Source organism: Ranitomeya variabilis, chromosome 4, assembly GCF_051348905.1.
Source record: "Ranitomeya variabilis isolate aRanVar5 chromosome 4, aRanVar5.hap1, whole genome shotgun sequence".
In the NCBI taxonomy this organism is placed as follows: Eukaryota; Metazoa; Chordata; class Amphibia; order Anura; family Dendrobatidae; genus Ranitomeya; species Ranitomeya variabilis.
Genome location: NC_135235.1, coordinates 762,755,844 through 762,783,462, shown reverse-complemented (window position 1 = coordinate 762,783,462; position 27,619 = coordinate 762,755,844). Strand labels below are relative to the sequence as shown.

Here is a 27,619-nt window from a genome sequence, read left to right as displayed (position 1 = left end):
CCAAACTCTTTGCATATTTTGTCATTCGTGGAATTTGAACCCAGGACTCGTATCCAGTGAGCCACCATGCTGGCCAAGCACATAACTACAACAGGTCCAGGGTTTGCAAGCACACGCAGGCCCAGGAGCCTAAGGGGACATAAAACTCACTTGGGAAGATCTGAAAGGACTGTAGCTAATATATTGGAACCATATTGGTTCAATGGGGACAGTGATGATAATGTCTGTAAAGCGCTGTGGAATTAATGGCGCTATATAAATGAGTAAAATAAATAAATAAATATTGGTGTGTCTTGTTAATGTTTGTGGAGCCTCATCCAAGAGCTTGGAACATTTACATCACTCATAAACACACCACATATGATGTGTTCAGGCCTATTTTTCTCAAGACAAAAATCTTAAAGCCCATTTTTTGGTAAAGGATGGTACTTACAAATTTCTTGCTGAACCTCTTGAGGTCGCTCATCAAAATCGGGGAACATGTGGCGACAGATTGCCCTCCATGCTGCGTCTTTTCGTGCGCGGTCCGCATAATGTGCGTCGCGTTGGTCCCATAATTCTGGTCTATCATGGACCAGAGCAATCAGCATCTCAACATTTATATGCCTGGCCATGTTGCTACACAGTACACTCCGTGGAGGCGTGCTTCCTGCTTTGCAATCCAGCATGGGCCATAAATTAGCCAAAGCTTCCTGATAATGGATGATTCAATTTCCTGTCACCTGGAGAAGTCTTCCGTATTTCTCGCAATGCAAACGCATGGTCCGTGTGTAATCCGATTTTTTTCTCGCACCCATAGACTTGCATTGGCGACTATCGGCTGAGATACGCTGAAAATCGCAGCATGCTGCGAGTTCCCTCGGATCCGAAATACGGTGGAGAAAATATCGGATGATGGGAGCTGCACCATAGATTAACATTGGGCCGAGTGCTATGCAATTTTTTTATCGCATAGCACTCGTCCGTATTACGGTCTAGTGTGACCCCGGCCTTAGCCGGACACTGGAAGGGGTTAAATATGCGAGATTTCGGCCTTTTAGCTCCCGGTGTGGAGGCCATAGCACAATCATATGCCGCCATATACTAGACGTCCGGTAACCGGTGATAATCCCCTCATGTGTGGGGTCTATTTGTCTCCAGAGAAATCACACGTTACATTCCACACAGAACATTGTGTAGAAAAGGCGGCGCGAGGTGATTGTGCCAGTAGTGAGGGCGAATAATGGCGGGAATGTCACTGACTGAGGAGAAGTCTCCATGTAGCGTCTTCACTGCGGATCACGTGACCCCTGACTCCTCCCCCTGTGACCTCATCACAGGTCCTGTGCGCACAGAGCAGCCATATCTGTGGAGTGCGGCTCTGCAGGTGGAGGTATGTGGAGATTCCCCAGTACTGAGCGCAGCCGGGGACATTAACCCCTTCTGCACGGAGGAGACTCTTTATAAGAACCATAACGTTGTTGTTCTGTTTCCTGTAATAGATACATACGAGCCAACTATGGAGGACAGGAAGTGAGGAGCGGAGTGTTCTCCTAGTACAGGGCCCCTTTCTTGGCCCCACACAGTGTAATGCCCCCATTATGCCCTGTAAGCAGGTTCTGCCCCACACCCAGCTGCCTCGGGCCCTTTACCAGGAGCTGGTACCTCAGATTCTTCCCCGCACCCCTTTCCTTTGTTGGCGCCAAATCTGTTCTGCCTTTGGGGCTCCGGCCTTTATAATATCAGTAACTGCGCCATCAAGGTCTCCTGACCAGGTGCACCCTCTAGACTCTTCCCTCCGGAAACCCTCCCTCTTCCCATTGGTGTCACATGGTCCCGTCTGGACGGCAGATAGCAGTCTGTACAAATGCAGCACAGCCCTGAGGAGGCTTTTTATGACTCTCCTTATTACACCCCTTATGTAATATATGATGCCGCTCACACAGTATAATGTTTCCACAGTACTGGCATCTCTCGTAACAAAGGTATTTTCACACTACCGCCATACCCCCACACACAGTATAATGTTCTCATAGTACCGCCATACCCCCACACACAGTATAATGTTCTCATAGTACAGCCATACCCCCCCACACAGTATAATGTTCTCATAGCACCGCCATACCCCCACACACAGTATAATGTTCTTATAGTACTGCCATACCCCCACACAGTATAATGTTCTCATAGTACCGCCATACCCCCACATACAGTATAATGTTCTCATAGTACCGCCATACCCCCACATACAGTATAATGTTCTCATAGTACCGCCATACCCCCACATACAGTATAATGTTCTCATAGTACCGCCATACCCCCACACACAGTATAATGTTCTCATAGTACCGCCATACCCCCACATACAGTATAATGTTCTCATAGTACCGCCATACCCCCACACACAGTATAATGTTCTCATAGTACAGCCATACCCCCACACAGTATAATGTTCTCATAGCACCGCCATACCCCCACACACAGTATAATGTTCTTATAGTACTGCCATACCCCCACACAGTATAATGTTCTCATAATACCGCCATACCCCCACACACAGTATAATCTCATAGTACCGCCATACCCCCACACAGTATAATGTTCTCATAGTACCGCCATACCCCCACACACAGTATAATCTCATAGTACCGCCATACCCCCACACACAGTATAATGTTCTCATAGTACCGCCATACCCCCACACACAGTATAATGTTCCTACAGTACCGCCATACCCCCACATACAGTATAATGTTCTCATAGTACTGCCATACCCCCACACACAGTATAATGTTCTCATAGTACCGCCATACCCCCACACACAGTATAATGTTCCTACAGTACCGCCATACCCCCACACAGTATAATGTTCTCATAGTACCGCCATACCCCCACACACAGTATAATGTTCTTATAGTACTGCCATACCCCACACAGTATAATGTTCTCATAGTACCGCCATACCCCCACACACAGTATAATCTCATAGTACCGCCATACCCCCACACAGTATAATGTTCTCATAGTACCGCCATACCCCCACACACAGTATAACGTTCTCATAGTACCGCCATACCCCCACACACAGTATAATGTTCTCATAGTACCGTCATACCCCCACACACAGTATAATGTTCTCATAGTACCGCCATACCCCCCACACAGTATAATGTTCTCATAGTACCGCCATACCCCCACACACAGTATAATGTTCTCACAGTACCGCCATACCCCCACACACAGTATAAAGTTCCCACATTAGTGGCTTCCCACAGACACAGGATAATGTCCCCACAGGACTGGCATCCCCCTCACACACAGTATAATGTCCCCACAGTACTGCCATCCCCCACTTTCTAATGTTCCCACAGTACTGCCCCCTACATTCACAATACGGTACCATCCACCTCACTGACTACCTCCGACCACTGACAGTTAATTAATAAATACTCAATTAGCCTCATTCTTGGTGCAGATACTAATGAACCCAGGATCTATGAGATATTTACCATACAATAGTTGGATAGGCAGGAGTGTATCATCCATAAAGGTAGCCCACTCGGTTGCTATGATGCCTATGAAGTGACAGGGCTCGGTGGGGTGTGGTATTGGTCACCCTCTCCTTCCCATCATCACAATTTCAGTGATATCCACATTCCCATGACGGTGATACCGCTGAATAGATTCGTGAATCAGGGAGTGGAAAGCTCCTGATCCACCATTCAGCCTTCACTTCTGAGTCTGAGACTCCGTGCACTGCAGGCACAATGATGTCACTACATCACACCTGTAGTACGGAGCCTCAGTACTCACACCGCACAGACCAGAGCAGCGCTCCTCAGGAACCGGGTTGGCTGAGTAGTGTTTGTGTTTTTATCAAATATCAGGAATTGTGGGGGCATCATATTAAGAGAAGAGCTGTTGGGACTCTCATACTGAATGTGTGGCTGGTAGGGGCCATTATACTGGGGTTGTGGTGGACTGTAAATGCCTTCATACTGAGTGGGGGTTTTTATTTTGTTTAGCAGGTTGTGGTGGCCATAATTAGAGATGGGCGAATATGTTCAGAAAACAATCGCCGAACATAAATTCGGCACAAATATGGTACATTCGGATTCATGATCGGTAACACGAGCATCAATCTTAAGATCGGAAAAGTCGATAACATTCGATAAAAGATATAATAGAAGCCGGCAATACATGTGCTGCGTTTAGGAAAATCACAGCCACCAATGTGGGAGACTGGGGTTCAAGTCCTGGCTCTGCCCTGTTGGACATAATATACCAGTAGTGGTCCATAACACTATGGTGCCTACCTCAATAAACATGAGAGCGTCATGAGCAAGGAGAGTGATGCCGGCTCAGACGTCACCAGGATTAACAAGGTCCACGTCAGATGTTGAGGAACCAGGACAATCTGATGATAAATGGGCTACTGAACCAAACCATACATGGACAAGGCAAGAGGGAATGGTCGCCAGTGAAGAGATTTGCAGAGGGGAGAAGCGGAGGAGTAGCGAGGAGAGAGATGAATTAGTCGGGCAGCAGAGTTAAGGATGGACTGGAAAGGTGCAAGGGTTTTATCAGGGAGGCCACAGAAAAGGATGTTGCAGTAGTTGAAGGGGGAGATCACACATACTGCATCCCATAGACCAGTTCCCATATACCCATCACACATCCTCCATCCCATAGTCCAGTGCCCATATACCCATCACACATCCTCCATCCCATAGTCCAGTGCCCATACACCCATCACACATCCTCCATCCCATAGTCCCATGCCCATATACCCATCACACATCCTCCATCCCATAGTCCCATGCCCATATACCCATCACACATCCTCCATCCCATAGTCCAGTCCCCATATACCCATCACACATCCTCCATCCCAAAGTCCCGTGCTCGTATACCCATCACACATCCTCCATCCCATAGACCCTTGTCCATATACCCACCATATATATCCTCCATCCCATAGTCCAGTTCCCATTTAGCCATTACACATATCCTCCATCCCATAGTTCAGTGCCCATGTATCCATCGTACACATCCTCAATCCCATATACCCATCATACATATCCTCCATCCCATAGTCCCGTGCCCATATACCCATCACACATCCTCCATCCCATAGTCCCGTGCCCATATACCCATCATACACATCCTCCATCCCATAGTCCCGTGCCCATATACCCATCATACACATCCTCCATCCCATAGTCCAGTGCCCATATACCCATCATACACATCCTCCATCCCATAGTCCCATGCCCATATACCCATCATACATATCCTCCTTCCCATAGTCCAGTGCCTATATACCCAACATACATATCCTCCTTCCCATAGTCCAGTGCCCATATACCCGTCGCACATCCTCCATCCCATAGTCCAGTGCCCATATACCCATCATACACATCCTCCATCCCATAGTCCCATGCCCATATACCCATCATACATATCCTCCTTCCCATAGTCCAGTGCCTATATACCCAACATACATATCCTCCTTCCCATAGTCCAGTGCCCATATACCTATCACACATCCTCCATCCCATAGTTCAGTGCCCATATACCCATCATACTTATTCTCCATTCCATAGTCCAGTGCCCATATACCCATCACACATCCTCCATCCCATAGTCCAGTGTCCATATACCCATCACACATCCTCCATCCCATAATCCCCTGCCCATATACCCATCACACATCCTCCATCCCATAGTCCCATGCCCATATACCCATCACACATCCTCCATCCCATAGTCCCATGCCCATATACCCATCATACATCCTCCATCCCATAGTCCAGTGCCCATATACCCATCACACATCCTCCATCCCATAGTTCAGTGCCCATTCACCCATCACACATCCTCCATCCCATAGTCCCATGCCCATATACTCATCACACATCCTCCATCCCATAGTCCAGTGCCCATATACCCATCACACATCCTCCATCCCATAGTTCAGTGCCCATTCACCCATCACACATCCTCCATCCCATAGTCCCATGCCCATATACCTACCACACATTCTCCATCCCATAGTCCCGTGCCCATATACCCATCACACATCCTCCATCCCATAGTCCCGTGCCCATATACCCATCACACATCCTCCATCCCATAGTCCAGTGCCCATATACCCATCATACATCCTCCATCCCATAGTCCAGTGCCCATATACGCATCACACATCCTCCATCCCATAGTCCAGTGCCCATATACCCATCACACATCCTCCATCCCATAGTCCCGTGCCCATATACCCATCACACATCCTCCATCCCATAGTCCTGAGCTGGGTGGCGCTGAGCAGGGAGTTCCTGGAGATGTGCTGTTATGTAACCTGGCAGTGCGGCTCTGTGTGCGGCCGCTGATGATGCGATTTTCTACGCCGGTAACAATAGAGCGCGGCAGTAATAGAGGAGGGGGATTCATTTCTGTCATGTGCTCTCTGCTCCTTTCTGGGGGGCAGACAATGGCTGGAGCTTATGTTCCCAGGGATGCGAGATGTCTCCCACCCGGTCAGTGTCTGCTGAGGTGTTGTGGAGCGGGAAAACTGCTGCTCATGGCAACCAATCACAGCTCAGCTTCTTGTAAACAGCTCTGGTGAAATGAAAGATGCTTAGTGATTGGTTGCTGTGTGGAATAGGCGTGGCTTGTCACACACACACACACACACACACACACACACACACACACACACACACACACACACACACACACACACACACACACACATACATACATACACTCAGCTTTATATATATAGATTTTTTTTTCTTTCCGTTGGAGGGCCCAATTCCAGCTGTTGCTGTCGGACCTGTGATTTCTATCTCCTCCACTGTGTACAGGATAATAGAGTATAATAAAGTAGTTATGGACGAGACATAACTAAGATTGTGCAGTGACTCTGCTTTCCATATAGTGATGGATATTTCTTGTTGCTGACACTATGATGTTTTTCACTTTAACCCTTTGTTAAACCCTTCTGATCAGTGCGATCACACAACATACAAGCCTCTGATGGCTCCGGTGATGCCCTGTACTACTGTAGTGCCGTGTATCATCACTGCTGCCAGTGTAATACTAACGGCCCCATACACATGAGATAAGAGTTGGCTGAACGGTCATTTGGCAGACGGCCATCTCTCCCGACTCCCCCATACACACAAATATTCCAGCTTTCCTGGGGTCTGTATGAGAGAGTCGCCTCCAGACTCCTCTAGCGGAGGATTATCTACAGGAAGAACAAACGGATTATCCTCTGAAATTCAGGATGTCAGATCCTTCTCTGCCCTGACATCATCTGTCGGGAGGCCCCAAATACATTATATAGTCGCCGAACCCCCCGAAATCACTGCTTTCATGGAACTTTAGTCTAATGTGTATGGGGGCGGTAAAAGGTAACTTATTGGACGCTGCCTCTGGCATAATAGACCTTCATACATTGCAGCCCAGACACCATTATTAGGCATGTAAGTATCGTAATAACTAGGCCGCCCCATACTATCGAGTACTTGGGGGCGGGGGGCATTCAGCCAAACTGTCACACCTGAGATCTAACGTGATAGAAGATTCCAGTGTGGGGAAGACGGGAAACCTTCATATAGACGGCCGGTGGTGATGGAGTCAGTGACCGACTCTGGCCACATATGTTTCTAGAGCCGTAGTAGAAGATGAAGATGTAGTCCTCACCATGAAGTAGTTATTTCTCATGTCGCGTGTAATGAATATCTCCTGCAGTATTGCTAATGCCGATTCCAGGGTCGGTAAATGAGACGAGAATTAGCGTTATGGAAGATGAGTCTATGAGAAACGTATTCAGCTGCCGACTCCGAGGAGGAAACTGCTTGTTGTCTGTGGCCTAAATATATAGGATTTATCAGTAGATGTAAAGAAGGAAACTAAATACTGTAAAATAATAAATCTCCTCATATGTTTCCCTTATTATCTCCAGTAATTGTATTATTACACAGGATTCTTATGATGTTACATCGGCTCATCTTCTCATTCAGGTCTCTACAATATCGGATCCTCTCAGTGAAGATCTTCTACAAAAGAGAAAATTTTCCTGATTTACCCATCAAGGATGGATATGGACAGAGACAAGATGGCGGAGAGGATATTACCCCTCACCCTAGAGATCCTCTTCCGGCTTACTGGAGAGGTGAGAGATTCTGATGTTATCACATTACATCATTCTTATCTATGGGAATAACAGATGGACAGAACTGGAGAGGTGAGGATGCAGCGCCCCAGAGTCCTGGTTGTTGCAGTACTGTGGCTCCGCCTCTAAGGGGAGCTATGGTACGTCTGATGGCACTGAAGGAATTCATCTGACCAGGTATCACATACACCGATGCATTTCACAGTCTGGCCTCCAGGGGGAGCTAAGGGTACTATTCATTAGGCCACTCCTCACAGTATGGTAAAACTGGGGGTTAGGCAGGAAGTTAGATCAGAAAGCTGACTGGGTTGGAACCAGGCAACACCTTGTGGCAGAGTGTGTTATGGGGAAGATTCGGTAGGGTCCCTGTCAGGGGTGGGATCCTGACAGAGGCCTGGCAACGAGTGAGAACGTTACGGGACTGTTCCTGCACTACATAGCGGCGGTGCCCTAAAAAAGAACTAGAAGCGAGATTTATTGTGCTGAGTGAGAAACGAGATCAACGTACTAGGAGGAACACCAGTAGGAGTCGTGCTGTGAGACCGAGGCAACATCCTACTGAGGCGCAAATAACCGGTGGCCGGAACGCCGAGGAAGTATAGGACTCCAGGCAATACTTCAAACCTACGGCAGGACAGTCAATTACAGGCGGGCTGTCTCACCTAAATCACCTATGAAGACATGGGGGGCACACTAGGAGAGGGGCGACTCTAGGGTCCCGGAAGAGCTCCGAGCCTACCCGTCATAAGGGTGCATCCTAACCATAGCATCAGGGAGCGATGGAGAAGAAGAACATCATCTAATCGAGTTGTGAGGGAACACTGGAGGTGCCATCAGACCGGCCGGACTTGCACAGCCCGGTTAACCGTATTCCGGACTGAGGACCCTGAAACCTACAGTAAAGAGGTAAAGAGACTGCAACCTGGTGTCCTCGTTATTTACTGCGACCTACACCGGCACTACGACATCACCACCATTTACATAGAATTACCACATCCCCTTTAATTGGGCGCCCCTCGGCAGGGTCACGGACCGGGTCTAGCCACCGTGACAACCCCAGAACCGAGACCCCAGAGGCCCGGTACCGGGTACCCCTCGGCCCTGCAGCGGTGGGGGCGCTGCAAAACTTGGCGTCACGAACAGGATCTACTTAAGCTCGAAAATCGGGTCATGTGTGCCTTGGACCTGTGATTTACTTTGCTTGGACTGTGCTTTATTGGAAAGACTGTGTATTGTCATTACTACAAGGATTACCGCCAAAACCGCCGCCATTGCAGCGCTGAGGAGAGCGCAGGAGAAGAAGAAGGGCGTGGAGTGGGCGTAGACAAGCTGGAGAGCGCGAAGGACAATGGCCGCCCAGTCTAAATATTTCTGCACCGTGAGGACGTGTCCGTCAGCAGCAGAGATCCGCCTCCTCATCCTCAACGGTGGGCGGAGAAAGAAGAAACGGAACCGCCCACGAAGGAGAGAGCGGGAAAAGGATCAGGAAGTGACCCACGTGGAGGACGCCATGGCCAGCAGCTCGGAACCCGAATGTGGGGTCGGAGCAGAAGCCTCCCCCAACTACCCGGATGAGCACTGCAGCCAATTCTCCACGGACAGCTCCAATCTCTTACAGGCTGAGATGGAGGGCTTGATCCACCAACTCCTCCAGCTGAACGCGGAGGCCCAGGCTCCGCACCAGGTGGCGCCGGAAGAAAGTCCTCTGGCATTGGACCTTATACCGCTACCGGAGTTGCTGCCGGGATCATCGCCGACACCGTCAGGGGAACCCGCCGCGGAGGAGGAGCCTACACAGCTGGTGAGTCCGCCGACCCCGTCCCGCTAGCAGAGGACTTACTAGTAGGCCCCGTTGCGGCACCCCCTCTCCCTGGGACCCATAGACTTCAGCGCCTGTTACCATAGGAGGAGACCACGGGTCTGGAACACCGCTTGAAACCCCCGATTCCACCAACCACCCTGCTGTGTGAGGTCCGTGCGGAGCGCACAGTGTGCCGCTGGGTGAACCCAGGATCCAACCTCATGGGGTTCCACGGGGTGAAGACACGGGAAGGGGAGATGGTGCAGGCCCTGATCTGGGAAGAATATCAGGCCCAGCTGGAACAGCAGTGGGAGGAGAAGGAAAGGGCATACCAGGCCGGGCTAGAGGCCCACCACCAAAAAGACCTGGCGGTCAAGGACCGGGCCTGCAAGGACCCCACCGCTCACCAGGCCCCGCGCAGGTAGGGCACCATCGTAGCCTTCAAGCTCCGCGGAGGCTGGGGCTTTATAAAAGAGCCGGACCTGTATGCCGAAGTTTTTGTTAACCGGCGGGATGTAGAGTCTCATCTCAGAGAAGGCCATCTGGACCGGGATCTCTACCCAGGAGATGAAGTTACCTACACCAGGCACTTTGGGGAAAAGGGGTGGTTCGCCCTGAATGTCCACAAGAAGTGGAACCCCGTAACCGTCCCGACTAAGGCACCGGCGAAGCTGTCCCCTGTGGCCAAGGTGCCCCCTTGTGGTCAGCCCACGATCACTACCAAGACCACTGTGGTCACTCCAACATGCACGATTGCGAGGACCACGACCTGCAACATCGTCACCTCCACCACCATCGTGGCCAAGGGGGCGCCACCTCAAGTGACCGGTGTTCCTGCTGCCTCAGCACAGAAGACAGTGGGTACGCAGACCCCCAGGTGGGACAACACTCCCCCTTACGCAGTACCAGGTGGGGCGCAATATCCAAAAGGATTGCCTCCGCCGGTGCTGCCTCCTGCATTGTTCAAGTAAGCAAGAATGCTTATTAATATGTACATAGTTCATTTGACTGTTTGTTTTCTGCTGCTAAAACCCGTACGGGGTTAGTTAGTGAGTCCTCCTAGGAGCCATACAGGAATGGCTCAGTGATCCCGAACTGAAAGATGGATGAATGATAAGTTCTATACTGTGTATAGTAGTGGAAAGGCAGAAGGCCCGGGCGGAAAGGGGCGGTCCTGTACAGAAAGGAGAGGCAGCAGGCCTGGGGCAGTTAGGACAGGCGGTCCTGCAGACATAAAGAAGGAGAATGCAGAAAAGTTGATTAGTATTATAATGTTTTAAGAATAATTCTTTAGTGGGTTTAGCTTATACGCCCTTAAAGGAGAAGTTAGTTTTATAGTAGGTCTTTAGTGGATTGAGCGTGTACGTCCTTAAAGGCAATGTTAAATTATTGTTCACAGTTTGCACTAAGTAGAATACCCGGTTGGGTAAGAAGTTGTTTATAGCATGTTGCTTATAATATTTAACCATGTTTGTAACGTTCAAGTGTCCTCACCTCCCATAAAGGGAAGCTCTGTTCAAATTTACTTACTGTTATAGCATTTTAAAATTGTATGTCTTTTTGCTAACATGTATTGTTGTTTTCTTCCCAGTCCAGGAGTACTGGATTTAACCGGGGGGGAGTGCAGCGCCCCAGAGTCCTGGTCGTTGCAGTACTGTGGCTCCGTCTCTAAGGGGAGCTATGGTACGTCTGATGGCACTGAAGGAATTCATCTGACCAGGTATCACATACACCAATGCATTTCACAGTCTGGCCTCCAGGGGGAGCTAAGGGTACTATTCATTAGGCCACTCCTCACAGTATGGTAAAACTGGGGGTTAGGCAGGAAGTTAGATCAGAAAGCTGACTGGGTTGGAACCAGGCAACACCTTGTGGCAGAGTGTGTTGTGGGGAAGATTCGGTAGGGTCCCTGTCAGGGGTGGGATCCTGACAGAGGCCTGGCAATGAGTGAGAACGTTACGGGACCGTGCCTGCACTACATAGCGGCGGTGCCCTAAGAAAGGACTAGAAGCGAGATTAATTGTGCTGAGTGAGAAACGAGATCAACGTACTAGGAGGAACACCAGTAGGAGTCGTGCTGTGAGACCGAGGCAACATCCTACTGAGGCGCAAATAACCGGTGGCCGGAACGCCGAGGAAGTATAGGACTCCAGGCAATACTTCAAACCTACGGCAGGACAGTCAATTACAGGCGGGCTGTCTCACCTAAATCACCTATGAAGACATGGGGGGCACACTAGGAGAGGGGCGACTCTAGGGTCCCGGAAGAGCTCCGAGCCTACCCGTCATAAGGGTGCGTCCTAACCATAGCATCAGGGAGGGATGGAGAAGAAGAACATCATCTAATCGAGTTGTGAGGGAACACGAGAAACAGACACAACAGTTGTGGGGACTATCCCGTAAGCACAGCAGGGGAGGACCACAACACACAAGCGCTAGAAGGTAGGCACAGATTTCCACCTGCAACGGGAACTCTGGAGGTGCCATCGGACCGGCCGGACTTGCGCAGCCCGGTTAACCGTATTCCGGACTGAGGACCCTGAAACCTACAGTAAAGAGGTAAAGAGACTGCAACCTGGTGTCCTCGTTATTTACTGCGACCTACACCGGCACTACGACATCACCACCATTTACATTGAATTACCACATCCCCTTTAATTGGGCGCCCCTCGGCAGGGTCACGGACCGGGTCTAGCCACCGTGACAACCCCAGAACCGAGATCCCAGAGGCCCGGTACCGGGTACCCCTCGGCCCTGCAGCCGTGGGGGCGCTGCAAGGACTCTGGAGATGTCTGTAGTGAGATTTATTAATGTGTCTCTCCATTACCAGGATTACACAGTGGTGAAGAAGACCTCTAGTGATCGCTGTCAGGACCCTGTGTCTGAGGGATGGGGAAGACCCCTGAGCCCAATCACGGGGCCTCCACCTCACCCCCTGATCCATGAGGACATCAATGACCAGAAGATCCTAGAACTCGTCTACAAGATGATTGAGCTGCTGACTGGAGAGGTGACACTGCTGGGAATGCTGGCACATTATACAGTAACACTATGAAGGGATCAGGGGGATGACGGTATCATTGTATGTGTCAGGTTCCTATAAGGTGTCAGGATGTCGCTGTCTATTTCTCCATGGAGGAGTGGGAGTATTTAGAAGGACACAGAGATCTGTACAAGAACGTCATAATGGAGGTTCCCCAGCCCCTCACATCTCCAGGTAATAGACAGGACTAAATACACACTGCCTATAATTATCTGTATGTAAAGAATGAATTCACTCCCTGTATGTGTTTCCTCCAGATCTATCCAGTAAGAGGACAACACCAGAGAGATGTCCCCGTCCTCTTCTTCCACAGGACTGTAACCAAGAAGATCCCAGTGCTCCTCAGGATCATCAGGTAGATGGAGAGAAGGTGTCAGGAGATCTCCTCTATGATGTGTAGACGCCGGTGAAGGTCTTGTGCTCAGTCTTGTTTTATCCACCAGTATTATATGTTTTATACTTGTGTAATGAGAACGGTGGAGATGGCAGGATTAGAGCTGGTCATAGATGTGACTTCTCCATCTGTCGGTGACTTTTATAATATTTGTTTCAGGGTGAAGATCTGACCCATATTAATACTACAGAGACATATGTGAGGGGTGATGAGTGGTGTAAAGAGGAGATTCCCACATATGGCTACCCAGGTGAGTAGTAACCACTAAATGCAGAGAGGTCACAGATTCTTCTCATCACCGGCTGTGGCTGCTTTATCGGTGGTGTAGTCCGGCCGTATTACCATGATCACCATTTTGCCTCTAGACCACAACATTCTCCTCCACCCAAAACTGTTCTAATGACTTTGGTCATTGAAAGCCCTTTTCTATAGAACTTACAACCTGGTAGATCCATCTAACCCCTGGGTTTAGGAGACGCTGTTACCTGCCCAGATCTGTGATCTATAAAGCTAAATGACAGCGCACGTAGAATGTGCTGACAAGATAGAAAATCACGTGAAGAAAAATATTCTGATGGTTCTGTAGGAGAAAGCGGAGGGTGATGATGCTGTTGGCTTCCTAGAACCCTGAGATCTTATCAGATGAATCTCCCTTCTCTCCCTTCTGTGCTGCTGAATGTGATCATATGGTCCCTACAAGACCAGGTCCCGTCTTTCTGGCCAAACTTCACTTTTATGAGCGACAACATTAAATCCCTTTATCCTGACTTTTCAATTGACAGCACAGTGGCTCAGTGGTTAGCACTGCAGCCTTGCAGCGCTGGAGTCCTGGGTTCGAATCCCAGCAAAGACAACATCTGCAAAGAGTTTGTGTGTTCTCTCCATGTTTGCGTGGGTTTCATCCGGGCACTCCGGTTTCCTCCCACATTCCAAAGACATACTGATAGGGAATTTAGATTGTGAGCCCCAACGGGGACAGTGGTGATAATGTTTGTAAAGCGCTGCGGAATATGTTAGCACTATATAAAAAAGAAAAAAGAAAAAAAAGAAGAAAGTATTAAAACCGACTAACTTCCAGGAGGATTGTGATAATCTACATAAACCCATCACACCGGTGCCATGATATATATCTGAGCTGTGCGTGGCTGATGGCTGTAATATACATTTATTCCCGCCTGCAGGAGATGTGTTGGCTCCAGCCCTGGTTTCATGGATTCACTCCACCTCATAAATTACATTGGTTTTGATCCTAAGAAATTCAGATTACTGCACAATCTCTCCTGAAATGGGGAGCAATATTATTTTCTCTAATCTTCTGGTCAGGATTCAAAGTAGCTCCAATGGTCCACCATAAATGAATGCAACTCTGGTTTACTGCTGTGTAATCTGTATTTGTAGTTTTCAGATAATGAGATTCTCGTGCTCTGGGGCGGGGCTTTATGTGGTGCTTTGGGGGTGGGGCTGTGGGCGGTGCTGTGCGTGGGATGTGGGTGGGGCTTTATGTGGTGCTCTGGGGCGGGGCTGTGGGCGGGGCTTTATGTGCTGCTCTGATTACACATTCATCTGTATTGGCTTATGACCGGTTGCTGATCCCTCACTGACCTGCCCCCATTTTTACATAATGCATATAATAGTGTTGATATTATTGTTGATAAAACCTATAATATTGTGGCTATTGTGAGGCTTATAAAAAATTTTTTACATCCAGCAAAATGACACAAGCGGCTCCTGTCCAATAGCATCTCTTACTTATCAATTCTACTGCGCAGGCGCAGCCATAAACCGTATGACCTGTCATAAGCCAATACAGATGCATATATAATCAGAGCACCACATGAAGCCCCGCCCACAGGCTGCCCACAGTTCTGCCCCAGAGCACCACAAAGTCCCGCCCCAGAGCACCATAAAGCCCCACCCACAGCTCCGCCCCAGAGCTCGAGAATCTCATTAACTGAAAACTACAAATACAGATTAAACAACAACCACAAGACGGATTTCATCACCAGGTATCAGTGTAATCAGTATAACGGCACCAACCTGACAGTGTCTGTAGTCACTGAGCACAATCCTGCTGACAGGTTCCCTTTAAGACATCTCCGCTCTGCACTATTATACACAGTTCTCTATAAATGTGTAATATTTCTTCTTGAAACTCATCTGACAGAAAATCTTGGAGCTTCCGATAGTTTAGATTGTGAAGTCACCGAGCCCCGTGCTCTAATTCCCCCAGAGAGGTTTCACCACTAGCTCCTCATTTATTACTGATGGAGACTGTTCAGTTTGAGCATTTCAGTAGATGTTATTGTCTATAGTCAGGTTTTGATTACATTAGTGTCCACAATACTCTGATTTATCCTCTCCCCGCAGCCAGTTTTGTGTTCTTAATCAGGCCCCATTTTTAACCCCTTAACCCCTGGAGCTTTTTCGTTTTCCCCTCCCCTCCTTCCCAGAGCCATAACTTTTTTATTTTTCCCTCAATTTGGCCATGTGAGGGCTTATTTTTTGCGGGACGAGTTGTACTTTTGAACGACATCATTGGTTTTACCATGTCTTGTACCTGAAAACAGGAAAACTATTCCAAGTACGGTGAAATTGTCAAAAAGTGCAGTCCCACACTTGTTTTTTGTTTGGATTTTTTGCTAGGTTCACTAAATGCTAACACTGAGCTGCCATTACGATTCTCCAGGTCATTACGAGTTCATAGACACCAAACATGTGTAGGTTATTTTTAATGTAATTGGTAAATAAAATTTCAAACCTTGCTAAAAAAAAAAAAAAAGAAGAAAAAAATTGCGCCATTTTCCGATACCTGTAGCGTCTCCATTTTTCGTGATCTCTGGTCGGGTGAGGGCTTATTTTTTGCGAGCCGAGCTGGCATTTTTAATTATACAATTTCGGCGCAGATACGTTCTTTTGATCGCCTGTTATTGCATTTTAATGCAATGTCGCGGCGACCAATAAGAGTAATTCTGGCTTTTGGAATTTTTTTCTCATTACACCGTTTAGCGATCAGGTTAATTCTTTTTTTATTGATAGATTGGGCGATTCTGAACGCGGCAATACCAAATATGTGTAGGTTTGATTTTTTTTTTTTATTGTTTTATTTTGAATGGGGCGAAAGGGGAGTGATTTGAATTTTTATTTATTTATTTTTTTTCATATTTCTTTTGCTATGTTTCAGTAGCCTCCATGGGAGGCTAGAAGCTGGCATAGCCTGATCGGCTCTGCTACATAAGAGCGATGCTCAGATCACCTCTATGTATCTGAATTGCAGCATTGCTATAAGCGCCGTCCACAGGGTGGTGCTCGCAGCAATCTGCCATCAACAACCATAGAGGTCTTCAGGAGACCGCTGGTTGTTATGCAAAAAAATTCACTGCACAAATCAATAGCCAATGGAGTGAATTAAAGTAAACAGTTCACAGAATAATCCCAAGATTAAAAAATACCTTTATTAACTTAATTAATTAAAAATTAGTGCACACAAAACCGTCACCCAAGAAATGTTGTACTTGTATAGAAAAGGCCTAGAGAGGTGCCTATCCCTAGTTGCCTATCGCTCGTCAGCACCCTACCTGACAGCGGAGGTTGGCACCCTAAACCTGCGCAATGGCGCCCCGCTCACCCTCGACTGTCCCCTCTATCCTCAAACTCCCTATACGGGAAGGGATGGAAAGGTGTATAGATGTACTGTAGGTAGATAGAGACCAATAAATGATGAAAACTGTCCCTTAATCTAACCCTGCCTCACAGCGGAGGTTGGCACCCTAAATTTTATGATATATGGCGCCCCCGCTCCTCGACGGCTGTCCCAAAGAGAATGCCCTAACTAGATTAGTATAGGGGCAATATCTAGCTATAATGTAAAGTGCTGAAGTGTAAGACAAGCAATGATGAACCATGGAGACATAGAAGATGAAAAACATAGTCTTCCAGGAAATACCCTATGTATCGGTGTTATACAATATTCATATAGGTAATAGTAACTGTAGATCTCAATAGAAAAGAAACCCAGGACAATGATTGTGCACAAACAAATGTCCTAGGTATAAAAAATATACTCGTATATTGCACAATGCCCTACGATAATGGTCTCAATAGATCAAACATAACATTAGTTACATATAAGAGTTAGTATTCCATATGGAAAAAACCTGCATACCGTAAAAACCCAGGTTCACATACTTTCATAGACCCATGAAGAGGCCTATAAACATCAGTCTTTCAGATTCAAACAAAACTTCTTAATCCATAGATAGGTATATGTACATTAGTCTCACAGACTCAGAGACTGTAAGCCATGTCCATGATGATACAGGACAAGAGCACGTCAGGTCTATACCCTCGAGATAGTGTCCTGTATCATCATGGACAGCCAACATAAAAAGATAAGTAGCAGTCTCTGATAATATATGAATACACTCCTGATGAACCTCTTGTGGGAGGAGAAATGAGTCAAGTTTATGAGACTGATTGATACCTGCCTATCTAGGGGCTCATGAGGCTTACTGATTATAAAGCAGTCATGGAGGCATAAGGCCGGCAATGATGGGCATTGTGGGCAATAATAGCGGGTATCATGCCTCATTCCTCTCTTGGAACTGTAACAAAACACTCCGGGATCGCCTTTGCTGGGGTCAAAGGTCACGTGGTTTGTGCATTGAACTCTGAGGCGACAGCAGGTTTCCAAGTTGACTGACCTCAGGTCAGGTTTGTTGAAGTGAAAGCAAATACAGAAAACAAAACATAAAAATAAATTCTAGCCTGTCCGGCGCTAACTAAACAAATACGTTGCTATCTAACAACTGGGGGGGCTTCTCCCTCCCAGCTAACATTACACAGATCATGAGCACAGCTCTCACTCACGTTTGTCTCACACAGACAGGCATTCTGTGTGCCCCAGGCTGACACCTGAAACCTCCAGCTGGTCAGCCTTTATTCCTGCACTTATTAACTCCTCGGTATCCTGAAGATACTGAGCGGCCTAATTCACATAGGACAAATACCTGGGCGAGATATACCTGCCCCCGACTACCAGACCGACATGACTCTTACATATCCTCCCCCCCCCTGCTCATACCACTCAGGTCGAGCAAGACTACTCTCGAAACAGTGTACTCGGGACAGGGCATCGGCATTCCCCATCTGCACCCCGGGGCGGTGCTCCACCGTGAAAGAGTAAGCCTGCAGGGCAAGGAACCACTGGGTTACCCGACTATTACGGTCCTTGTGGAGGTGCATCCACTTGAGAGGGGCATGGTCCGTGACCAGCCTAAACTTCCTACCTGCCAGGTAATATTTGAGGGAGTCGAGAGCCCATTTGATGGCTAGGCACTCTTTTTCAACCACGGCATACCTCCGCTCATGTACATTCAGTTTCCGGCTGAGGTAGAGGACCGGGTGTTCGACTCCGTCCCTTACCTGGGAAAGTACAGCTCCGACACCAGTATCAGAAGCATCAGTTTGCACCACAAACTCACTGCTGAAATCAGGAGTCACTAGTACGGGCTGAGAGCACAAAGCCCGTTTCAGACTGTGGAAGGCCTCTTCAGCCGCTGAGGTCCATTTTACCATGACGGAATCCCTCCCTTTGGTAAGATCCGTCAAGGGGGTAGCCATGGCCGCAAAGTTGGGTATGAACCGGCGATAATAGCCGGCAATGCCCAGGAAAGCTTGAACTTGTTTCTTGTTCACTGGTTGCGGCCAGCCCTGAATTGCCTGTATTTTGTCGATCTGGGGTTTAACCACTCCTCTGCCAATCACGTAGCCCAAGTATCGGGCTTCTTCAAGGCCGATGTGACATTTCTTGGGATTCGCCGTTAAGCCTGCATCTCTCAGGTCATCAATCACCGCTTGTACCTTCCAGAGGTGAGCTTCCCAGTCCATGCTGTAAATTATGATGTCGTCTAGGTAGGCAGAAGCGTACTGCCTGTGGGGCCTCAAGACTCGATCCATCAATCTCTGGAACGTTGCTGGGGCTCCGTGAAGTCCAAACGGCATGTAGATATACTGGAACAGCCCTTCCAGTGTAGCAAATGCCGTCTTCTCTCTGGCCGCCTCGGCCAGAGGGATCTGCCAGTACCCCTTTGTTAGGTCCAGGGTCGTAATGTATCGAGCTTTACCAAGCCAGTCGATCAACTCATCGACCCGGGGCATAGGGTACGCATCAAATTTAGAAACTCCATTCAGTTTCCTAAAGTCATTGCAAAACCGTATAGAGCCATCCGGCTTAGGTATCAACACGATTGGACTGGACCAGGCACTGTGCGACTCTTCAATGACTCCTAAGTCCAACATTGCCTTCACCTCCCGGGAGACGGCATCACGGCGTGCTGCCGGAATCCGGTATGGCTTCACATGAACTGTGACACCAGGCTCTGTGACAATCTCATGTTTCACTAGCTTAGTCTGGCCAGGTTTTTCCGAGAAAAACTGTTGGTTCTGTAACAAAAACTGCTTAACCTCAGATTTTTGTCGTTCAGAGAGAGTCTCGGCAATCTGCACCTCCGGTACGGTAGGTGAGCAAACCGGAAGGGGCAGATCCGCTGTTAGGGCAGCGCGGTCTTTCCAGGGTTTTATCAGATTCACATGATAAATCTGTTCTGGTTTTCTCTTACCAGGCTGGTGTACTTTATAGTTCACTTCACCAACTCGTTCCACGACCTCAAAGGGGCCCTGCCATTTCGCCAGAAATGTACTATCCACCGTAGGAATTAGGATCAACACCCTATCCCCGGGTGCAAACGTACGGACCTTGGCGCCTCTATCATAACTTTGCCTCTGGGCTCCCTGGGCCTGTAACATATGTTCCCTAACAAGGGGCATGACAGCAGCAATACGGTCCTGCATTTGCGTTACATGGTCTATCACCGTTTTAAAGGGAGTGACTTGACCTTCCCAGGTTTCTTTTGCGACGTCCAACAGTCCACGGGGACGACGGGCGTATAATAGCTCGAAAGGCGAGAATCCTGTGGAAGACTGGGGAACTTCCCTAATGGCAAACAGCAAATAGGGTAACAAGTAATCCCAGTTCTTCCCATCTTTGTCTATCGCCTTCCGGAGCATCTGTTTTAAGGTTTTATTGAACCGCTCAACCAGGCCATCTGTTTGAGGGTGATAGACAGACGTACGCAACTGGTCTATTTGCAAGAGTCTGCAGAGCTCCTTCATCACCCTTGACATAAAGGGAGTCCCCTGGTCGGTGAGTATCTGTTTTGGAATTTCCACCCGACTAAACACTTGTACCAACTCTTTGGCGATCGTTTTGGTAGCAGTGTTACGCAAAGGGATGGCTTCTGGGTAACGAGTGGCATAGTCCATGATGACGAGGATATGTTGGTGCCCACGTGCAGACCGGGGAAGGGGCCCAACCAGATCCATCCCAATTCTCTCAAAAGGGACTCCAATGATAGGGAGGGGTACCAAAGGGCTACGGAACCGAGGTTTAGGTGCCGAGATTTGGCACTCTGGACAGGACTCCCAATAGTTACGCACATCATTGTGTATTCCAGGCCACACAAAACAATGCAATATCCTTTCTGTGTTTTTTTGTACCCCCAGATGTCCCCCCATTATATGTCCGTGGGCCAGGTCCAGTACCTTCCGCCGATAAGGTTTGGGTACCACTAACTGTTGCACAGTGTCTTCCCCTTTTTTTTCTACCTGGTAGAGTAAATCATTTTCAAGAACCATGTACGGGTACGCTAGCCTAGTGTCAGGTTCTACGGGTACGCTATCTATCACTTTTACATTTTTCCTAGCCTGAGTCAGGGTAGGATCTTTCATTTGCTCGCTGTGGAAGTCATCCAACTGGACTCCCAAATCTGGTAGGCAGGGTGCTGGATGGCTATCTGCCTCCGCCTCTCGCTGAGTTTCCTCAGTTTCCTCAGTTTCCCCCGCCATCACTGAGAAGGGAAACTGAAGGTTAGATTCAATAACCTCCCCAGCAACGTCTTCCTGGGGGACCTCCTCTAGTAGTTCAGGACTTCCAGATGGCATGGGAAAAGATTCACAGCTACCGTGACGGAGCAACTGATTCTCCCATAACTGCCAGAAATGGGGAAAGTCCCTGCCCAGCATTATATCATGTAACAATGCGGGAACGAGTCCCACTTTGTGTTGCATAGACCCATAGGGAATGGAAATCGGTATGACCGCTATTAGGTACGAGCAGGTGTCACCATGCACACACGTTACAGAGAATTTGTCAGACGAACCAGACGGAAGTGCCACCAGACTAGCTTTCACCAGAGTCACCACTAGGGTTGAGCGACTTTCATTTTTTTAAGATCGAGTCTGGTTTTGTGAAACCCGATTTAGTCCAGAGTCGAGTCGAGTGAAGTCGGCCGATTATCGCTAAAAGTCGGGGATCGACCGAAACACGAAACCCAATGCAAGTCAATGGGGAAGCATAGCCGGCAGTGAGTGGAGGCCAGGAAAACACCTACAGTGCACATTTTACTGCCAAAAACATCCATTCTTGTTTTCTGAAGCTTGTCAATCTTAATTAACTTTATAATAATAGTTGGGCACTGGAAATTGGGGGTCATTTGGCAAAAGTTGTGGGGGTAGGGCTGGTTCAAGGTTTTAGTGGGCCCAGGAAACATGGACTACGTCATGGCGGTGGAGCAGGGAGAGGTAAGTATTTCAACGTTGCAAGTGCTGTGATCCTGAGCAAGCAGGGGGGGCCCACTCGTTCGCATTGGCACTGGCACAGGGCCCCTCAAAGTACGGCGGTGTGTTTGCATGGCAGGGGCGCCTCCCACCAGCAGCGACACTTTTGCGTACTCTGAGTGGCCCTGTGCCAGTGACGTCGCCAACGAGTATGCCCCCCCACCTGATGAAGGAACCTGCACTTTCATCTGCACCTTCCTCTTTGTCCCTGTGTAAGGTGGTATAATATGCGGGAAGGGGAACCTTACTTTCAGCAGGGTCAGATTCTGGCTGTGTAGAGTACAAGGGGAATGTAGTGGTCTAGGTCAATGTACCAGCAGACTCATCTAGCAGTGGCTGGGCAATGGGCAGGATGATGAGGAAACAGATATAGGGCCAAAGAATAAAGTAGGCTAAATGCAGATCAAAATTGGTAACAGGACTAAACAGGCGGCATTGCTTTGTTCAGTGGAGTAGCAAACCCAAGAGCAGCAGACACTGTTTCAAGGGCATAACCACACTAGTAGGCCAAATGCAGTTTAATATCTGATAGTATAGGCCGAAAGCCAGAATGTGGAAGCTCAGCTTTATTCAGTTGAGGGCAACACCAGGGAGGGGCAGACACCGTTAGTAGGCCCTAAACACCATTTTGTTTTTTAAAAAACACTTAATGAGAGCCAGAAGGTTGAAGCTCAGCTTTATTCAGTTGAGGGCAACACCAGGGAGGGGCAGAAGCCGTTAGTAGGCCCTAACCACCATTTTGTTTTTTAAAAAACACTTAATGAGAGCCAGAAGGTTGAAGCTCAGCTTTATTCAGTTGAGGGCAACACCAGGAAGGGGCAGAAGCCGTTAGTAGGCCCTAACCACCATTTTGTTTTTTAAAAAACACTTAATGAGAGCCAGAAGGTTGAAGCTCAGCTTTATTCAGTTGAGGGCAACACCAGGCAGGGGCAGACACCGTTAGTAGGCCGGAACCACCAATGTGTTTAAAAACAGCAGTTAATCAGAGCCGGAAGGTAGAAGCTCAGCTTTATTCAGTTGAGGGCAACACCAGGGAGGGGCAGAAGCCGTTAGTAGGCCCTAACCACCATTTTGTTTTTTAAAAAACACTTAATGAGAGCCAGAAGGTTGAAGCTCAGCTTTATTCAGTTGAGGGCAACACCAGGGAGGGGCAGACACCGTTAGTAGGCCCTAACCACCATTTTGTTTTTTAAAAAACACTTAATGAGAGCCAGAAGGTTGAAGCTCAGCTTTATTCAGTTGAGGGCAACACCAGGCAGGGGCAGACACCGTTAGTAGGCCAGAACCACCAATGTGTTTAAAAACAGCAGTTAATCAGAGCCGGAAGGTTGAAGCTCAGCTTTATTCAGTTGAGGGCAACACCAGGAAGGGGCAGAAGCCGTTAGTAGGCCCTAACCACCATTTTGTTTTTTAAAAAACACTTAATGAGAGCCAGAAGGTTGAAGCTCAGCTTTATTCAGTTGAGGGCAACACCAGGCAGGGGCAGACACCGTTAGTAGGCCGGAACCACCAATGTGTTTAAAAAAAAAAGTTAATCAGAGCCGGAAGGTAGAAGCTCAGCTTTATTCAGTTGAGGGCAACACCAGGGAGGGGCAGAAGCCGTTAGTAGGCCCTAACCACCATTTTGTTTTTTAAAAAACACTTAATGAGAGCCAGAAGGTTGAAGCTCAGCTTTATTCAGTTGAGGGCAACACCAGACAGGGGCAGACACCGTTAGTAGGCCGGAACCACCAATGTGTTTAAAAAAAAAAAGTTAATCAGAGCCGGAAGGTAGAAGCTCAGCTTTATTCAGTTGAGGGCAACACCAGGCAGGGGCAGACACCGTTAGTAGGCCGGAACCACCAATGTGTTTAAAAACAGCAGTTAATCAGAGCCGGAAGGTTGAAGCTCAGCTTTATTCAGTTGAGGGCAACACCAGGGAGGGGCAGACACCGTTAGTAGGCCCTAACCACCATTTTGTTTTTTAAAAAACACTTAATGAGAGCCAGAAGGTTGAAGCTCAGCTTTATTCAGTTGAGGGCAACACCAGGGAGGGGCAGACACCGTTAGTAGGCCCTAACCACCATTTTGTTTTTTAAAAAACACTTAATGAGAGCCAGAAGGTTGAAGCTCAGCTTTATTCAGTTGAGGGCAACACCAGGCAGGGGCAGACACCGTTAGTAGGCCGGAACCACCAATGTGTTTAAAAAAAAAAGTTAATCAGAGCCGGAAGGTAGAAGCTCAGCTTTATTCAGTTGAGGGCAATACCAGGCAGGGGCAGACACCGTTAGTAGGCCGGAACCACCAATGTGTTTAAAAACAGCAGTTAATCAGAGCCGGAAGGTAGAAGCTCAGCTTTATTCAGTTGAGGGCAACACCAGGCAGGGGCAGACACCGTTAGTAGGCCGGAACCACCAATGTGTTTAAAAACAGCAGTTAATCAGAGCCGGAAGGTAGAAGCTCAGCTTTATTCAGTTGAGGGCAACACCAGGCAGGGGCAGACACCGTTAGTAGGCCGGAACCACCAATGTGTTTAAAAACAGCAGTTAATCAGAGCCGGAAGGTAGAAGCTCAGCTTTATTCAGTTGAGGGCAACACCAGGCAGGGGCAGACACCGTTAGTAAGCCGGAACCACCAATGTGTTTAAAAAAAAAAGTTAATCAGAGCCGGAAGGTAGAAGCTCAGCTTTATTCAGTTGAGGACAACACCAGGCAGGGGCAGACACCGTTAGTAGGCCGGAACCACCAATGTGTTTAAAAACAGCAGTTAATCAGAGCCGGAAGGTAGAAGCTCAGCTTTATTCAGTTGAGGGCAACACCAGGCAGGGGCAGACACCGTTAGTAGGCCGGAACCACCAATGTGTTTAAAAAAAAAAGTTAATCAGAGCCGGAAGGTAGAAGCTCAGCTTTATTCAGTTGAGGACAACTTGAATTAGGGACTGCAGACAGACTTAGCAGGCTGTCCCCTGTGTGGACCATGCATCCAATACATTAACCCATTGAGCCACAAAGGACACGTAATCTTCCGTGGCCATGCCTACAGGTCCATGTGTCTGTTGTCAGGTGTACCTTTGTCAGTGTAGGCCTATTGGAAGGAGGGACCGCAGACAGGCTTCGAAGGCCTAACACAATAAAATGGGCTGGCTGTAGGCACTTTAAAATTGGTTCCAGGGGTACACGGGCAGCAGTGGTCTGGTCAGTGGAGGCCTAGTGGAAGGAGGGACCGCAGACAGGCTTCGAAGGCCTAACACAATAAAATGGGCTGGCTGTAGGCACTTTAAAATTGGTTCCAGGGGTACACGGGCAGCAGTGGTCTGGTCAGTGTAGGCCTAGTGGAAGGAGGGACCGCAGACAGGCTTCGAAGGCCTAACACAATAAAATGGGCTGGCTGTAGGCACTTTAAAATTGGTTCCAGGGGTACACGGGCAGCAGTGGTCTGGTCAGTGGAGGCCTAGTGGAAGGAGGGACCGCAGACAGGCTTCGAAGGCCTAACACAATAAAATGGGCTGGCTGTAGGCACTTTAAAATTGGTTCCAGGGGTACACAGGCAGCAGTGGTCTGGTCAGTGTAGGCCTATTGGAAGGAGGGACCGCAGACAGGCTTCGAAGGCCTAACACAATAAAATGGGCTGGCTGTAGGCACTTTAAAATTGGTTCCAGGGGTACACGGGCAGCAGTGGTCTGGTCAGTGGAGGCCTAGTGGAAGGAGGGACCGCAGACAGGCTTCGAAGGCCTAACACAATAAAATGGGCTGGCTGTAGGCACTTTAAAATTGGTTCCAGGGGTACACGGGCAGCAGTGGTCTGGTCAGTGTAGGCCTATTGGAAGGAGGGACCGCAGACAGGCTTCGAAGGCCTAACACAATAAAATGGGCTGGCTGTAGGCACTTTAAAATTGGTTCCAGGGGTACACGGGCAGCAGTGGTCTGGTCAGTGGAGGCCTAGTGGAAGGAGGGACCGCAGACAGGCTTCGAAGGCCTAACACAATAAAATGGGCTGGCTGTAGGCACTTTAAAATTGGTTCCAGGGGTACACGGGCAGCAGTGGTCTGGTCAGTGGAGGCCTAGTGGAAGGAGGGACCGCAGACAGGCTTCGAAGGCCTAACACAATAAAATGGGCTGGCTGTAGGCACTTTAAAATTGGTTCCAGGGGTACACGGGCAGCAGTGGTCTGGTCAGTGTAGGCCTATTGGAAGGAGGGACCGCAGACAGGCTTCGAAGGCCTAACACAATAAAATGGGCTGGCTGTAGGCACTTTAAAATTGGTTCCAGGGGTACACGGGCAGCAGTGGTCTGGTCAGTGGAGGCCTAGTGGAAGGAGGGACCGCAGACAGGCTTCGAAGGCCTAACACAATAAAATGGGCTGGCTGTAGGCACTTTAAAATTGGTTCCAGGGGTACACGGGCAGCAGTGGTCTGGTCAGTGTAGGCCTATTGGAAGGAGGGACCGCAGACAGGCTTCGAAGGCCTAACACAATAAAATGGGCTGGCTGTAGGCACTTTAAAATTGGTTCCAGGGGTACACGGGCAGCAGTGGTCTGGTCAGTGTAGGCCTATTGGAAGGAGGGACCGCAGACAGGCTTCGAAGGCCTAACACAATAAAATGGGCTGGCTGTAGGCACTTTAAAATTGGTTCCAGGGGTACACGGGCAGCAGTGGTCTGGTCAGTGGAGGCCTAGTGGAAGGAGGGACCGCAGACAGGCTTCGAAGGCCTAAAATAACAAACAATAGGCTCATGGCAGTTTTACAGCGGTTACATGGATACACGGGCAGGCAGCTTGGTGGTGAGTGGAGGAGTATTTAAAGTAGGGACCGCAGACAGGCTACCAAAGGCCTAAAATAACAAACAATAGGCTCATGGCAGTTTTACAGCGGTTACATGGATACACAGGCAGCTTGGTGGTGAGTGGAGGAGTATTTAAAGTAGGGACCGCAGACAGGCTATCAAAGGCCTAAAATAACAAACAATATGCTCATGGCAGTTTTACAGCGGTTACATGGATACACGGACAGGCAGCTTGGTGGTGAGTGGAGGAGTATTTAAAGTAGGGACCGCAGACAGGCTATCAAAGGCCTAAAATAACAAACAATAGGCTCATGGCAGTTTTACAGCGGTTACATGGATACACAGGCAGCTTGGTGGTGAGTGGAGGAGTATTTAAAGTAGGGACCGCAGACAGGCTATCAAAGGCCTAAAATAACAAACAATAGGCTCATGGCAGTTTTACAGCGGTTACATGGATACACGGGCAGGCAGCTTGGTGGTGAGTGGAGGAGTATTTAAAGTAGGGACCGCAGACAGGCTATCAAAGGCCTAAAATAACAAACAATAGGCTCATGGCAGTTTTACAGCGGTTACATGGATACACGGGCAGGCAGCTTGGTGGTCAGTGGAGGAGTATTTAAAGTAGGGACCGCAGACAGGCTACCAAAGGCCTAAAATAACAAACAATAGGCTCATGGCAGTTTTACAGCGGTTACATGGATACACAGGCAGCTTGGTGGTGAGTGGAGGAGTAGTGCAAGGAGTGTCTGTCCCAGTACTCCCAAAATATAAATAGATGTTAATGTCT

The 27,619-nt window shown here is 48.6% G+C and overlaps 1 protein-coding gene across 1 annotated transcript in view; it reads left to right on the top strand.

Annotated features, from left to right (window-relative positions):
- Positions 1-1,315: 1,315 nt before the first annotated feature.
- LOC143766899 (uncharacterized) overlaps positions 1,316-27,619 on the top strand; it is a 97,724-nt gene continuing 71,420 nt past the window's right edge. The window contains exons 1-6 of the mRNA XM_077254903.1: positions 1,316-1,372; positions 8,010-8,161; positions 12,793-12,972; positions 13,056-13,179; positions 13,263-13,360; positions 13,559-13,649. Coding sequence (XP_077111018.1) covers positions 8,084-8,161; positions 12,793-12,972; positions 13,056-13,179; positions 13,263-13,360; positions 13,559-13,649 — 571 coding nt within the window. The 5' untranslated portion in view covers positions 1,316-1,372; positions 8,010-8,083. The remainder of the gene's footprint in view (positions 1,373-8,009; positions 8,162-12,792; positions 12,973-13,055; positions 13,180-13,262; positions 13,361-13,558; positions 13,650-27,619) is intronic.